Source organism: Nycticebus coucang, chromosome 11 (assembly GCF_027406575.1).
Source record: "Nycticebus coucang isolate mNycCou1 chromosome 11, mNycCou1.pri, whole genome shotgun sequence".
Lineage (NCBI taxonomy): Eukaryota > Metazoa > Chordata > Mammalia > Primates > Lorisidae > Nycticebus > Nycticebus coucang.
This window is the reverse complement of record NC_069790.1, coordinates 94,850,720-94,867,807: the sequence shown is the minus strand read 5'-3', so window position 1 is coordinate 94,867,807 and position 17,088 is coordinate 94,850,720. Positions and strand designations below refer to the sequence as shown.

The following is a 17,088-nucleotide window of genomic DNA, read 5'->3' as shown; positions in this document are numbered from 1 at the left end:
TTGAAGTTAATTGTTATACATAGTTCAGATTTCCTAGTTTTATATCTAGTGCTCATTCCATATATCATGTTGCTATTATGTATTTCTGTAGTCTGCTTACAGTTAATCTTCTATTTAGCTTCAAAAAATCATCTCTTATGTTTAGCTTCAGAAAAATCCTTGTTGTCTTTTATTGTAGGTTAATTTTAAAGACATAAAAACAATGTTGATGGCATGTAGCAGTTATTACTACATTCTTAGTAAAAGAGAAAAGGGAGAGAAGCAATATGGTGGTTACCCTGAGAACTATTCTACTTGTACCATTAACTGACTGCTCTTTTTCCTCCTTGTCCATGAGTTTCGACAGCATGGGCCGTGGTTTAACACTAATAACAGCAGCTTAGATTGGCTGATCAAATGTAGCTTTTGAATGCAGTGGCGTTTACCTTCATGTGGTATGTCCACGCAAGAATGAAAAGGAGGAAGGAGAGAAAACTAATTAAGCCAAATTATATCTAACTGAAGTGGGTGTCTCCCAATTTTATTATTCATTGTAAACTTGGATTTCATTTTTGAATATTTCTGTCATTCTCTGATATTGTAACTTGTGTCAAACACGTGGTGATTTAAAAAACAGTTGCCTTGGTCCTGTCCTGTTTGAGCTTCAGTCCCTTAACACACCTCCCTTCCCAAATCTTAAGAAGTCATTGTATAAAAGTTTTAAAATATATGGATCATAGCTTTTTATACTCATAAAACAATTAAAATCACTTTTTGATGATTTAACATCTGTGAAACGGTTCTTTTTGTTAATAGAGAATTGTGAAAACAAGTTTTAACAAGCTTGAAGAATCTCAGCATCACCAATGTTTAGTACAATGTTGTTATGGAACAAATGTCTCATTTAGCAGTAAAGAAACTGTTATGTCAGCCATCTAGAAATAAACAAAACTTTTTGGCCTGCAGTGTACATTCTATATCCCATCTTAGTTATTGTAGCTTTTTCATTAAAAATTTAAAGTCTATAGATCTAAAAGAAAAAAAATTACTTGATATTATTTAGTTTTAAAATACTGTATTTCTCTTCCTGTAATTTGTGAACAGATAATAATTTTATAATATAGATTTTAAAAATTGTTCCCAAAGTATGTAGTATTTTTATCTGCATATTGTACGTGTGTACCATCAAAAGCAACGTCTAGCCCTTTTGGCATGAGTCCATAATGTCCATTCTCGTGTAAAGAAGTTATAGTGCATTTCTAAGTTCTGGACACCTTCTCTATCTCAAAGTCTCCTTTTCCTACATTCCCTCTATAAAAATGCCTCCCTGATTTCCTGAGATGTTTCCTATGCTTATACCTGCATAACATATAAAGTATTGAACATTGAAGCTAATTCTTGAGATTATGGATTAATTGATGAAGCAGAAGTTGCAGATGAATGTTGATCACTTCTCTTATAGAAACTTAGGAGTAACTCTTATCAGTGAGGTGTGGTGAGGAAACATGACAAAATCAACCTGCACTCCATTTGGTTAGGGATGGACACATTCTGTATCTTTGCATACTATAGTTTATTGACTTTTGCTGTATTTAACTATTGTTTTTTCCTTTCTCTTTTCATCTACAGTAAAAGTTGTACTTATTCCTGTGGGTCAGGAAATTACAATGCCTTTTAAAGTTGACAGCATTATTAAAAACCTCAAGGATCATTTTTCACTCCTATTAGGTATTCCATCTTACGTACTGCAGATAACCCATTCAGGTACGTTTGGAGGCCATCAAGACTTCTCTAATTTTAACATATAAACAATAAAGATTTTTGATTTGTTAAATATCTTTCTATTTATTATGTGAACATTGTATTGTGCTAATGCATTCATTAAGTCAAGATTTTTTTTTTTTTTTTTGGTTTTTGGCCGGGGCTGGGTTTGAACCCGCCATCTCCAGCATATGGGACTGGTGCCCTCCTTCTTGAGCCACAGGCGCCACCCTAATTCAAGATTTTTTTATTGAGGACATACTTTGTTCTAGATACTGTGCTAAGTAATGAAGATACAGAGAAACACGAAACAAGATTCGCGTTCTCAAGTTGCTTACAGACTAGTAAGGAAGAAGATGCATTTAATAGTTGCCATAGAGTGTGTAAATGCTTTACTAAAAATATGCACAAAAAGCTAAGAGAACAGGGAGAAAGGGACCTCCCTGGGAGATTCTAGAAAGTTTCATTTAATGAAAATGAAAATATGAGAAAATCTGGAGCTTTGGGGAAGTGGTAAGAAGTTTTGAGTGGCTGTAAGTAGATTACACATGGGCAGTGGAAGGAGATAAAATTGAAGACGTAGATGATAAAGGAGAATGTGTAGAAGAAGACCGAAATGGTTTATAAGTGTTTTATACATTAAGGTCAACTCACTTTCTCATGATATCAGGTTTATTTGTATTTTATGAATGATATTGAGCAGCCTACTGAATTTATATTACCTTTGTGTCATGAGAGGACATAGTCTTTGTAACTGCAAAAATTTTATCAGACTAACATGGCTAAATGTATGTTTCTATAGAATATATCTGACCAGATCCTGATATTTTAGCTTTAAAAGTTTTGGTATTGACTTATTTATACACATGCCATAAAAAGTTTCCAGAGAAAAATAAATTCAATTTTAAAATTATTTAAAAAATTCTCTTGTAGTGAATGTACTCCAAAAGTAAGATGTTCATATTCAAATAACTGATTTATATGCTAGATTGGGCAAACAAAGCTAAAATTTAAATAATTATTAGTATTAGTAACGAAAATGATGATGATTTGTAAAGAGGGAATTTGAAACAGCTGGGCATTAACTAAAGGCAGAGTTCAAAATTGGAGAAGTGAAAGTGCTTTGAGACTGTAGTATCTGGCCAGTGGTACTTAAGGTTCTCTGTATTCTTTCTTTTCATGACCTTTCTTCTTTGTGTGGAAGTGCCAGGCATCACCACTGGGTAGTGGTTCGTGTCAGCAGCAATTATAAAAGACCTTGATTTCATGCCCACTGTCTTCTAAGATAGGTGCTTTTAGCAAGTACTAGAACTGGTGCTCACGTGGGTGGGACCAACCCCACTACATACATAAATACAGGAGCAGAAGGGTTCTGGGGAATCAGTATTCATTTTCTATGGCTGTGGTAACAATAGTTCTGGAGGCCAGAAATCCTAAATCAGTTTCATTGGGATAAAGTCGAGGTGCCGGCAGAGCCAGTTATCCTCCTGGAGGCAGCAGGAGAGATTCTGCTTCCTTGCCCAGCTTCTACAGTTGCATTCCAGGCATTCACTGGCTTATTGGGCCCTTCCATTTTCAGAGCCCCCTCTCTTTGCTTCTGTCACATTGCCTTCTCCTCTCAGATCTCCTTCCTTCTTTTGATAAGGACATTTGTGATTACATTCATTCTTTTGATAAGGACACTTGTGATTACATTCAGGGCCTGACCAAGAACCCAGGATACTCTCTCCATCTCAAAATTCTTAATCAAATCTGCAAAGTCACTTTTGCCATTATAGGTCCTGGAGGTTAGGATGTAAGGATTTTGGGGTTCATTGTTCAACCTATCACAAAGCTGATAAGACATTGATGTTGATTTTTTTAAATTAAAGAACTTAGGATATAAAATTAGAACTCAAAGATCTTAGAATGTGCTTTCCTGAACGTAGCTAAAATAGACCACAGATGGTCCCTGACGTATGATTGTGCTACATCCCAGTAAACCCATCATGAATCGAAAATGTCATAAGTCGAAAATGCATTTAATACATCTAACTTACAGAACATCATAGCTTAGCTTAGCCTACCTTAGATGTGCTCAGAACACTTAACCTTAGCCTATAGTTGGGCAAAATCATCTACTATGAAGACCATTTTATAATAAAGCTTTGAGTATTTCATGTAATTTATTGCATACTGCATTGGAAGTAAAAAACAGAATGATTATGTGGTTACTCCAAGTGTGGTAGCTGCTGACTGTGTATCACATTTGTACCATCATCAAGTTGGAAAATTATAAGTCAAGTTATTGATAAGTCAGACATGATCTGTAGTGGGGTGGGATCTATTTCTAAGAATGAGTATAGTTTTGTCCTATTCTGATTCTAATTTGTAATTTCAGAAGACCATACTTTTGAAGGTTTATATAGATTCCATCAATAACGTTTCCATGACACAAAATAGCAGTCAATAACATTATTAAGTTTTTGTATACTCATAATAGACAAAGAAAATTAGTTGACTCATTGAATACACCAATGGTCAAGTGGAGGTGTGAGCAGGGAATACAAGTTGAAGCAATAGCAGTATAAAAATGAAGTGTACAGAGGTTGAGGTTTACTTTCACCTTGGCATGAATTGATTTATATGAGTTTCTGATTATGAAAAGGGAACAAGGAAGGGATTCTTTGGAATTCTGCAGATAATGCTTTTCTGCATTGGGGGCTGAGTGGGATGGGCATTAAAATAATTGTCCTTTCCCCAATATGGATATGCTTTTTGCTTACATGTAACATATTGTGGTTTTATATAGGTCAATATTTAGAATATGATTTTGCTCATACTATAACATGTTTTTATTTTTAAATGTTTATGATTAATATATATTTATATTTGAGAGTTGTAGCTTTATTTATAATTCTGAATGCTTGCACGAGAATGCCAATATTAGGACTCTTACTATTATAGAGTTTGCTGTACTAACTTATATAGCAAGAGGTGGAAACAATTAATACTGTATTTAGTAATTAAATGATAAGTGTTTCTGTAAGTATCTTTGATGTTTTATACCTCCTTAAAATGAGCACAAATAATCAGCCATTTTTAGAAATCTAAAATATATAAGCATCATAGTGTCTATCATTAATATATTTTAGACTTGAAAATTAATACAAGGGTAGATTATTTTAGTGTTCTTGCCACAAAAGTGGTAAACATGTGAGATAATGTGTATGTTAATTAGCTCTATTTAGCCATTTCACGATGTATACATATATCAAAACCTTATGTTGTTCATCAGAGATGTATACAGTATTTGTCTATTAAAAACTAAAAAAGAAAACCAATGAATAGTCATTTCTTTGTCATAAAACTTCTTAAAATTTTATTTTGTATTTTAGGAATAATTCTTAAAAATAACGACACTCTACAACAACATGGAGTTAATCCACATGAAGTTGTACAAGTGGAAATTTCTTCTGTATATCCAGAGAAATATCCAATTAAAAGGATACAAAGATTATATGATGTCTCTCAAATCATAAGTGTCACCATACAAACTGGTTGGTTATTTGAGGCCTTATAGATAAAGTATTTTTGAGTCCCTTTGTAGTTGAACTTTCCTTCAATCTTGTGTTTTATTTATCTTTTTAGGCATTGATCAATACCAAGATGTACCTGTTGAAATTTTAAAATGTGACTTTCATAAACCATTTCTTGGTGGATTCAGGCATAAACTAACAGGAATAGAATATCACAATGCTGGAACACAAACTGTACCTAAAAAGATTCCTGAAAGACTTGGTTTATTTTGTAGGGATACACAGGTAACATTTAAAATTTTCCATTTAGATCTGTGAAGCTATTGAATCAACAATAGTTATATTGTATGGCTCTCAAATTAAAAAAAATAGTAATTATATATCAATTAAAAGAAAACTAATTTAAGTATGTAGACAAATATTTTCACTCATATATGCATGTGGTGGATACTTATTTCAAATTTTACATTCTTTTAGACAGTTTTTCAGAGAAAAAAATTACAACAAACTACAAATACAACATCTACACAGATGACTAAAATTGGTGTGTATGTGTCTAATATGACTGATAAACTGGTAAAACCAGGAATATATTTCTCAGCAGAAGAATACCATGCTCAAAGATTAAGGGCGGTAAGGTAACTTTTGTTGTGGATGACTAAAAATTATAAATAAATAAATATATATATATTTTTATAGCATGTTTTTATTTTTAAATGTTTTTAGGGTTTTATGATTATTATTTATATTTCTAATTGAGAGTTATAGATTTATATATATCAATTCTTCTGGCATGTCTGTTTCTCTAAGGCACCATTGCTTGAGAAAGGAGTGACATAAGTGTGGGTTACATTTCATTGCTAATATAAGTAGTCTTTATCTCCAATATCCCATCCCATGCTCACTTCATACAGGGAGGAACCAGAATTCTAAACTTTCCCACTTCTTCTCTTTGCCTTAGGGAAACCCAGGTACTTTGCCTGTTGCCTTTGGCCATTATTAGCCTTCTCAATACTTCTGTCCACTGGCTTTAACCTTTCTCATAGTAGTTATCACTTAGGTCCCTTTCCAGACTAATTGAAACCAAACAGGACAGTAAAGTCTATTCTCTTTGATGTGAGTATGGGTGCTCCATCTCTCTTATTTAATTGTTTGCATGGTCTTTTTTTCATCCTTTTACTTTTAACCTATGTGATCTCTCACAGACAGCATAATTGGATCTACTTCCTAGCATCATTTGCTGTGAGCAAAACTGACCTGAAAGCAGTGACTTAACTGATATTATTTGAACATTAATTTTTAATTAAACTTGTTAATATGTTGTTTAGGATATTGCATCCTGATTTATAAATGAAATATGTTTGTAATTTCCCTTTATAATAATATATTTTCTCCAATTTTAATATCAGGTATATCCAGATGAAGTAGAATGATTTTGATGTATTTCTTCTTTTCCTATTGTCTATAAGATTTGGCATGATCTTCTTTTTGCAATTATCTTCTATTTTTTATTTATAAATATTAGTTGTCTATTTTTTGAGACAAAAAAAAAAGAAGTTAGAAAGTTTTCTAAGTTTTTTTCTTAGAAAAAAAAGAAGTTAACTGATGACTCCAATCCGAACCTCAGAGTCAAAGCATTCTATAATAGACGTACTCTTATCTGACAATGTGAATGTTACCTTTTTTACATTATTATTATTATTGCTCAATATTTCATTGCAGCAATCGTCTGATTTCTTTTCTGAATGTATTTATCTTTGTTTGTTCTTTATGAGGTTTTTGTTTTTAGTCCTTATCTTAAACATTGTTATTGTTATTAAGTTTTAAGCCTTTTAATTTTGTGAAGGCAAAAAGTGGAAACCAAATAAACGCATGTATATGTATAGAGAAAATAAAAAACAAACAAACAGATACTGGTTTTTAAATGACAAGAAATCTAGAGTTAGTCTGTTGTTTTAGCCCAAGAGTAACACAAACTCAAGAGTAATACAGCTCAAGAGTAACACAAACTTGTAGTGCAAAAGAGTCAAGTCTGTTGGCTCATTGTTTTTATGACTGCACACTGGGGAACCACAGGGCTAACTGTATAGACAACTTTCTGACTGCTAGTTATTCTAGCCTGGTAAAATTTTACTTGCAGTCCAAATTAGTTTTCATCTAATAAAGGAAAAGATGTAGCCAGTATAGAATTGTGGGGAAGAGCGAAGTTTAGGTGAATAGAAGTGAAGTATTATCTTGTTATTCTCAATGCAAAACAAGGCTGTAAGTAAACAGGTCAACATCATTTCTAGACTTCAAAGTGGACCAGGGTCATGTTCATTTGGAACAAAGTTAAAAGAATTGTAGAATGTTGTTCCTTCTCTGCAGCTCAGCATCTTGGTTGTAAATTGAGGCCACTTCTCTGTCAAAGTGACTCATCCTGTAGGCAGGAGTGGAGTGTTTCATTCTTACTGATCTAATTCCAAACAGTAAAGTTTCTAATAGTTTATGATTTTAGAGAATAAAGTTTCTCAGTGATTAAGAAAGTAGTAGTCACTCAAAGAAGGGGATTGTTAAAACATTTTATAGCTACAGAGTGTTCTTGGGAGAAATACTGTTTCTTATTAATTTTATAGCTGGCTTTATTAGTGCCTGTTATTCCAGCTTGATGATTTTTTACTTTCTCCATCTAAACTAACTTTTACTTTCTGATTGCACTGGGATTGGATGGGGACTCCATGATGTCCTTAGGAACCTAAATTCTTTGACCTTTCCACTCTATTAACCTGTCCCATCATGAACTCATAAACTTATGTCTATATTATAAAATGGTTGCCTAACTTTCATTGTCATGTCTGCATTCTATGTAGGAAAAAGGAAAAAGTCAAGGGAGTCCCATGTATATGACCTTCAAGGGTTTCCCCAGAAAACCTCACCCAGTAACTTCCACTTGCCTCTCATCTGCACTGCAAGAATGTGTGATGAATGAATTTTTAAAGTAGCATACTGTTCCTCCTCAGTAAAATTGAGATTTTCTTAGTAAGAAAAAGTAGGGAGACTAGATATTAGGAAGGGAAATAGAAATCTATACAACACTTTTCAAAGTGCAATAAAATGATTTTAAAGAAAAAAGGATAAATATACAGGGACAACAAATACATGAGATGAATTATATCAGTTGTTTATTTTTTGAAGTTGTAACGCAGACAGAAAGATGACATTTGTATTTTGATAGGAACTACATTGACTCTTTAGAATGCTTTGGCTAGTACGGTCATTCAAATTCATGAACACGGGATGTTTTTACATTTGTTTGTGTCACCTGTGGGTTTTTTTTTTTTTTTTTTTTGCAGCTATTTAATATGGGATTGATTTTTCTTTTGGATGTCAGCTTGGTCATTATTGGCATGTAGAAATGCTATTGATTATTATATGAGGTCAGACAATTAAGTTACCTCATCCTAGAAAAAGTGCTACATCTCATTGCTGAATATCACTATGATCACTTTCAAAGTACTCTCCTTGGCCATCATGTGACCATAGTAATACGGTAGCACTTTTTAACTTAATGGTCCAACCTCGTATGTGAATTGTATAACCTGAGGCTTTGTAGATTCATATATAGCAACAACTTGTATTAAAATATAGAATGTATTTATGCCCCAGAAGGTCCTCTCCATGTAGGTCAATGCCCCACTCCCACCCCTACAACCACTAGTGTGACTTTGACTGCCATAGAGAAATTATTCCTGTTTTTAAGCTTCATTTAAATAGGATTGTGTAGAATATTCTTTTTTATTTCTCCTTCCTTGGGAATATGACTATTTATAATTTTGGTCACTCTACATAGTGTCAGACATCTCAAAGGCTTTGCTCATTCTTTTTAATTTTTTTTTTTTTTTATCTTTGTCTAAAGGATTTTTTCAGAAGACCTATTTTCAAGTTCTGAGATTTTTTTTTCACTCTGCTTGGTCCAGTCTATTTGAAGCTTTCAAATGTATTTACTGTTTCCTTCTGTGAATTTCTCAGCTCTAGAATTTCTGTTTTTTTCTATAAATTTTTCATTCATATCATGAATTGATTTTCTGATTTCCTTTGCATTTCATTGAACTTCTATAAAAATCAATATTTTGAATTCTTTAGCTGGCATGTTTAGGAATTCTTTTTGGTTGGGATCCATTGCTGGATAATTATTGTGGTCGTTTGATGATGTCACATTTTCTTGCTTTTCATGTCTCCTATGTCCATACATTAATATTTGTGCATCTGGTATAATAAGTACTTGTTCCATTTTTTGGAAATTCCTTTCATAGGGGAGAATATTTTCCTGCAGGTGTGTATATATTATTGGCTGATTAAGACACATTGGCGTTAGTTTTTGATGCCTGTGGTAGTGTGATATTTGTATGATTTCTTTAGCAGTACTCAGGGTCATTGTTACCTATGTATTGCCAAAGTAGAGGCTGTCATGAAATTTGGGGGGATAGTCTTAAACACCAGCTGAGGAAGTTGGAGGCCCCAGTGGTCTGGGTAGGCCTATTTTTAGCCTCCAGAGCAGCTTACACTGGCAGGAGTGTTAGTAGGTCTTGGAGAGCTGATTCTTGGGCCTCCAGTTGGGTTGCTCAAAAGCTAGTAGTGGGGGCAGAGGGCTGCTCATGTGTGGGGAGGTTATTAGGCCCCTGTGCAGCTGGTGTGTTGTGGGTAGTAACAGTAGCAGTGGTGGAGCCACCTGCTGGGACCCATGTGGTATGTGTTGGTGTTGCTGGTCACACCAATGGGTTGGGTGTGCCAGCCCCCCCCCCCCCCACAGTTGCCTGCATCAGGTTGGTGGGTATTGTCCTAAGTGTGTTTAAGAGTTCTGTTTCTCCCCTGCCCCTCCTGGCCATCTAACCTTGAACTTTATGTGAGAATGGAGCTCAGGCCAGTGTTAAACTATCAAAATGGTACTCAGTGTAGGTCTGTAATCAAAGAAGGGAGGCCCTTTCAGGTGAGTGATGTGGGCAATAAGCTGTTGGGAGTGCAGTCCACTCAGGTCTCAATCTCACAGTAGCCCAAGCCTGGGTGGTGGTGTTTCCTAGCTCTGTGTAGGACAGATTGGACTTCTTTTTCTCCTCGGAGGGAGGTGGCAGATACAGCTGTGTAACCTCAAACTCAGTGTGAGGTAGCAGGTACATCCATAGATTGCCAGTATCTAGGTTCTTAGACTGGCACCTGATTAAAGCTATTCTAGCTTCAGATGTCTGCATGATTCTATGTGGGTTTCTTATCTGGAGTAATGTCTCCGTGAAATCTCTCTGGGCAGCTGCTTTTGTTAGGCCCACAACCTGCATGGGTCAGGAGGTTATCTGATAGCTGTTGGGGTCCCCATGTGGATGCCACTTATCCGGCCCGGGACTGGTTGGTCTCAGGCCCCAGCCTATCTAGTTGTGTTCCAGAGGCAGACCGCTATGCTGTTATCTCAATTGCTCTTTGGTGCCTGAGGGCCATTTACTTTAGTAGAAGGGAGGGAGGGGGAGAGAGAGAGAGAGTGAGTAAGTCTTTGAGAGCAAAGTAATCTTAGAATAGATCTTAGTCTTTAGCAGAGCTTAGTGATCTTCAGCAGAGAGACACCATACTGGTGTTCTGCTGGCAGGAGAAGTGACTGAGTCAGAGCAAGCAGGTCCGTGATAGAATGCGCATGCTCCCGACTGCCTTCTCCTCCAGCCTAATACAAGGCTGATCTCGTGCCTCTCAACACCACCGATGTGGAGACTGCCAATTCACTAATGCTCTCATCTCACGAGCTTGCTCATGCTTCTTACGAGAGCTAAATCCCTGCCCATGCCCTTTTTACCAAGGTATTCCATTATTGAGCTATACAGATGTTACTTGCAACTCTCACTCCTCCTAGCCATAGGCTGTACGGGCTGCTACAGGTAGCCAAGATTGTTAACCTCCTTTTGGAGTATTGAGCCTTAGGGGTTTCTTTCTTGCTGTTTGCCCATGTCCAGGAGCTTCTCTGAGTTCTCAGCCAGTCCCTGATCAGGCAAGCCATAAAACATTGAACTCTTTTTTTTTTTTTTTTATTGTTGGGGATTCATTGAGGGCACAATAAGCTGGGTTACACTGATTGCATTTGTTAGGTAAAGTTCCTCTTGCAATAATGTCTTGCCCCCAGAAGGTGTGGCACACAGGGAGTCCCCACCCTTCTCCCTCCTTCCCTCTCTCTGCTTTTCCTCCCCCCCATGACCTTAATTGTCATTAATTGTCCTCATATCAAAATTGAGTACATAGGATTCATGCTTCTCCATTCTTGTGATGCTTTACTAAGAATAATGTCTTCCACGTCCATCCAGGTTAATACAAAGGATGTAAAGTCTCCATTTTTTTTAATAGCTGAATAGTATTCCATGGTATACATATACCACAGCTTGTTAATCCATTCCTGGGTTGGTGGGCATTTAGGCTGTTTCCACATTTTGGCGATTGTAAATTGAGCTGCAATAAACAGTCTAGTACAAGTGTCCTTATGATAAAAGGATTTCTTTCCTTCTGGGTAGATGCCCAGTAATGGGATTGCAGGATCGAATGGGAGGTCTAGCTTGAGTGCTTTGAGGTTTCTCCATACTTCCTTCCAGAAAGGTTGTATTAGTTTGCAGTCCCACCAGCAGTGTAAAAGTGTTCCCTTCTCTCCACATCTACGCCAGCATCTGCAGTTTTGAGATTTTGTGATATGGGCCATTCTCACTGGGGTTAGATAGTATCTCAGGGTGCTTTTGATTTGCATTTCTCTAATATATAGGGATGATGAACATCTTTTTATATGTTTGTTAGCCATTCGTCTGTCTTCTTTGGAGAAGGTTCTATTCATGTCTCTTGCCCATTGATATATGGGATTGTTGGCTTTTTTCATGTGGATTAATTTGAGTTCTCTATAGATCCTAGTTATCAAGCTTTTGTCTTATTCAAAATATGCAAATATCCTTTCCCATTGTGTAAGTTGTCTCTTTGCCTTAGTTGTTGTCTCCTTAGCTGTACAGAAGCTTTTCAGTTTGATGAAATCCCATTTGTTTATTTTTGTTGTTATTGCAATTGCCATGGCAGTCTTCTTCATGAAGTCTTTCCCAAGGCCAATATCTTCCAGTGTTTTTAACTTACTTTCGGTGCTGCTTCCTATCACTTCCTGGGTAAATCTTAGCATTCTTTCCTAGACGACGTGTTTGAAGTGTGATTATCTGCTTACAATTCTGGTTGCTTTCCATGGAGAAGGTATATACTACTTGTGTCTGGTTTACCATTCTGATTCTGTTATGTTTTGATTAATTTTTAAGTCAACTTTCTTCATTCTATGTGGAACTTATATCAGACATAGTTTGGAATGTTTGAATTTATTTTTCATGTCTCTTACTTTTCTTCTTTTAAAATTATTTTTATGACCTTTTGTCCTGCATGCTAAAAGATTCTCTCACCTAATTTCTTCATTTTAATTTAAAATTTTTTTTTTATTTAATATGAGGGTACAATTTTAGGTTACACTGTTTGCACTTTCAGGTCAGTTTCTTGCTTATATATTCCTTTTTGGGTTCTGTAGGTTCTGCACACTCTGCAGGTCTACTTACAATAAACTACTAGTTTTCTACCAATACCCATTTTTTCCTTTTCCTGCTGGGGTCCTGGCCCAGGGGCAGGGTCCATTAAGACCCGTGGATCTGGCGGTGTTTGACTGAAGAAATATAAAATTAGAAACGATGAGAAAAAAAGAGACAAGGCACACAGAATAGAATTTTCAAAAGTGGGAACCTAGGGGACCACAGCCCGCATGTTGGGTTCTGACAGTGGCCCCAAGAGTCAATTCCACTCAGCTTTTATTGAAGGCTATTTGCTCATTAGCCCAGAAGGTAAGCTGAGGAAGGGAAGAAAGATGCAAACAGTTTCTCTGAGTGAGCATATCAGCTCCTGTTGTTTCTATAATCATTAACTTTAAGGGCCTGAGCAGCCTTGAGAAATCTGGAACCTGAGCCTTGTGTAGGGGCAGTCTCTTATCTGAGGTCACACACACAGATTCTTAGTGGGGTGTTAATCCCATTAGTTCACTGTGAAGTAAAATGCCATTGGCATCAATCTCCTCTGAAGAATAGGAGAGAGGAATTTTCCTCTCATTACTACCACAGAGGAACTTCCTGTACAATAGGGGATATAAGCCCTCCTACCCATATTTCAGGGCTGAAGCTGTTCCCTTGATCTCTGCTCCAGGTAAATATTAATATACACAATGGATATTTGCTTTGACTGTTAACTTGGCAGCACATGGCATAGTTCATGTATCTTGACAGGCCTTGCCACAGCATCTTCTGTGGCCATTATTCCCTCAGACTGTTTACAGACCGAACAGAGGTGTTAGTAAGCTGTATCCCCAATAGGCCAGAGCTCTAGGAAAAGCAGGAAACTTGCTCAGATAAGAAATTTAGTAGCAGCTGGTTTAAAGGTAAACTAGCTAAATTTCCTTTGTTCCGACTCAGCTTACTTTCAAATTTTTCCCTTTTTTTCTGGGGGTGTTTTCCTTTGCCAAGAATGGGGTCTTTGATCCCCATTCTGCCTGAATTTTCCTATCATAGTAAAGGTTTATCTGGGCATGTGGCTGCCCCATTGAACAACACATTTCATAATTCCTTTGTGTATCAGTGAGATCATGTAACTAAGATCTGGACAGTGGGCTATAAGGGACAATGCTGTCAGCCATTTATAAGTGTTGCTCTTAAAGTGATTTTTGCTCTCTTCCTACTTTTTAATGGTTGGAAAATGATGAGCAGTGGACCAGCCAGCTGGAACATACAAGTAGGAAGCCATTTGTTAAATATTACAGTTTTCCCACTAGGCCTAAACTGTGTTGCCAATCCTCCTTGGGTTCTGCAGGTTGGATTATTTGTTGAGAGGGAAAAAAATGTGTAATTGAAACATCTGTGTTTTGATATCTTTATTAAGTTTAACAAGTTTAATAGTGCCCAAGCTAATATATACGAGGTCTGACAATTAAGTTCACGAATTCATTCTAGAAAAAGTGCTACATACCTCACTTCTGAATGTCCCTTGGGGAAGCTACATACTGATGCCAGCACCTAGGCCACTCTTCAAAGCAATTTTGGAGCCCTTTTTCTGGAATGACCATCAATGCTGTTGTTTTACCCTTGGTGTCCTAAATGTCATCAAAATGTCTTCCTTTTAATATTTTCTTTATCTTTGGGTAAAGAAAAAAGTCATAGGGGCCAGATCAGGTGAGTAGGGAGGGTATTCCAATACAGTTATTTGTTTACTGGCTGAAAACTCCCACACAGACAGTGCTGTGTGAGCTGATGCACTGTTGTGATGCAAGAGACAAGAGTTTTTGGCCAGGATTTTTAAGATTTTCCTGTTTCTCTGTCAATGTTTAGTTGGTCTTCTATGCTTCTTATAGTCGTCTGGTAATTTTGATGCACTATCTGTCAACTTTTTGCAATGTTTTCATCAGTTCTGCTCATTACTGGCCACTCTGACTTCTTTTCATGAGTGATGCTTTCTTTTTCCTCAGAAAAGCCATTTAATCCATTTGGCATTATCCCCATAAACTTGGACTAACATGTCCCTGATTTCACTTCTACCCTTGCCAAATTTAACAAGAAATTTATGAATGTTTATTTGTTGCTCTAATTCAAGCTCTGATATTCTCGAAACAGCACACAGAAACACACAATAATGAATGGCACTCAGCAAGATACTGCCACACAAGCAAAACTGACAGACACTGATATACCAGGGCTATGAAATCTTACTGAATTATTTGTACAATGCTGCTGATGTAAGCTATGGTGGAAATTTCAGACTTCATATTTTACTATTTTTTTTTTGATTTTCATAAAATGAAAAATTTTTCATAGTCTTGGATCATTACATTGTTTATTTTATATTTATAGCCTTTCAATTCTCTCTGAAAATGTTAGCTATAGCTAGTTTGGTCTTGTTTTTTGTTTGTTTTGATTTTCTCTAGCAAGGTAATGTGACAACTTTAGCATCAGCACCCCTGGAGAATTTTTTAATCTGAGGAATGCTATACTTCAACCCAGAGTTTCTGATTCAGTAGCTCTGGGTGGACCTGAAAATTTCCATTGCTATTAATTTTGCAGATGTTGCTGATGTTACTCTTCAAACAAGTATAAATTCTTCTCATTGTTGAGTGAGAAGCCTTTTATTTTGTTGATTCTTCTCAAAAGTTTGGTTATTCCTAGGTAGGTACTGATAAATGTTTTTGAGATTCTGCATGTCTAATATACTGACAGCATATTTATTTACCACAGTCTGACTAGTGGTTTTAGGGTTTGTGTAAAGCTTAATTCTGGGACAGAGCTAGTTTCTTGGACAAATACCTCTGTTTTATTCTTACTTAAATTGTTTTAGAGAAGCCTTTTTTTTTTTTTAGTATGTTTTAAGTAGTCACCTGGTTAGTTGTCATTCTGCTGAGAACATGTACCAGTTTGGGACTTGAAGCAACCTTCGAGCCACTGACATTTTTTAGCTTTCTTTCCAGTAAATGATTAAACAAACTATAGACACTTCAATTTATTCTACTTGTTTCTCCTCTTGAAGGAATTTTTCAAAGTTTTTGTCCTTTCGGGGGGCTCTTTCAATATGACACAGTGTCTTGATTGATGAGGGAAAGGGATGTGCCAGCATATGCTCTATGTTCAATCTTGATCCAGCCTCTCCACATTTTACTTTTGTTTACGAGTTTAGCAAATAAAATTATGAACTTTCTCAGCTATATCACAACCTTTTTGAGAGGCTAGTACTATGCTGTGCTTTCAAACATATCTATATTTTATGTTATCTAATAAATATTTGTTTGCTTAAGTCTCCCTTTTATTTAGCTTACCTTTGGTAGTTTCCATAAGTACCTATCTACTGTGTGTTTGGAAAACAATTTAGTTCAAAATATGATCCTAAGCCAATGGAAATTAAGATAAAAGATAGAGATAATTAATATTCATAATAATAGCATTTATTAAGCAGATGGGATATACCAGGCTTGGCCAATATAACTTTGTAGGTGTATTGTTTTACAGATGAGAGTACTAAAGCACAAAGATGACACGTAACTTACCCCAAATAAAACATAGAGTGACTAGCAGAGGTAGGATTCAAACTAAGTTTTACTCCAGAGTCTGTCTGTGCTCTTAAGCATTGTATAATACTAACCTCCTTCTATGAAGGTGTATTTGCTAGATTTCAAAGTTGCATAGCAGTGACATATATTATCTATTTTTTTTGTGTGCGTTAGTATATGTGAAAATACCCAACATAGAGCTAAAACCATATTGGCAGTATTGTGTTCTTGTGAAATTGGAATGGAAATAATCATCATTGCCTTTCATCATTGTCTGATCAAAAAGTTGATAATAGACTCTTTTTATTTCCTTTTGATTTAACTATAGGTATTAGTGCTACAGACTTATTATAGGCAATGGCATGCTAAGGTTTTTGTAGAGAATATAAGAAGACAGAAAAGATTGAGACTGGAGTGGGAAGCTCGGGAAGAACTACGAAAGATAAGAGAAAAAGAAGAATGGATGAGATTAGACTATTACCGGAGACATTATCCCAAAACAAATGAAGACTTTGAACTTCTTTATAATGCACTGGAACGTAAGTTTGACACAGATTTTGCATAAAATGTTAATTTTTAAATATTTCATTAACAGGCAAAATAGGTTTACTGAAGTCAAAAGGAAGACATTAGTATTTCCTGGAGGTGTCTTGGGAATCTGGACTAGAGAATTTAGAAAGAGGAATAATATCTTACGTTTGGTACAAAAATTAAGGCTGAAATAAGATTAAAAGTGCT

The 17,088-nt window shown here is 35.9% G+C and overlaps 1 protein-coding gene across 5 annotated transcripts in view; it reads left to right on the top strand.

The window, feature by feature from the left end:
- The window catches only part of IQUB (IQ motif and ubiquitin domain containing), a 75,630-nt gene that overhangs the window by 17,863 nt on the left and 40,679 nt on the right, over positions 1-17,088 (top strand). For all 5 annotated transcript variants that reach the window (XM_053553879.1, XM_053553874.1, XM_053553876.1 and 2 more), the window contains 5 exons: positions 1,609-1,743; positions 5,118-5,279; positions 5,371-5,543; positions 5,736-5,891; positions 16,679-16,889. In XM_053553879.1, coding sequence (XP_053409854.1) covers positions 1,609-1,743; positions 5,118-5,279; positions 5,371-5,543; positions 5,736-5,891; positions 16,679-16,889 — 837 coding nt within the window. The remainder of the gene's footprint in view (positions 1-1,608; positions 1,744-5,117; positions 5,280-5,370; positions 5,544-5,735; positions 5,892-16,678; positions 16,890-17,088) is intronic.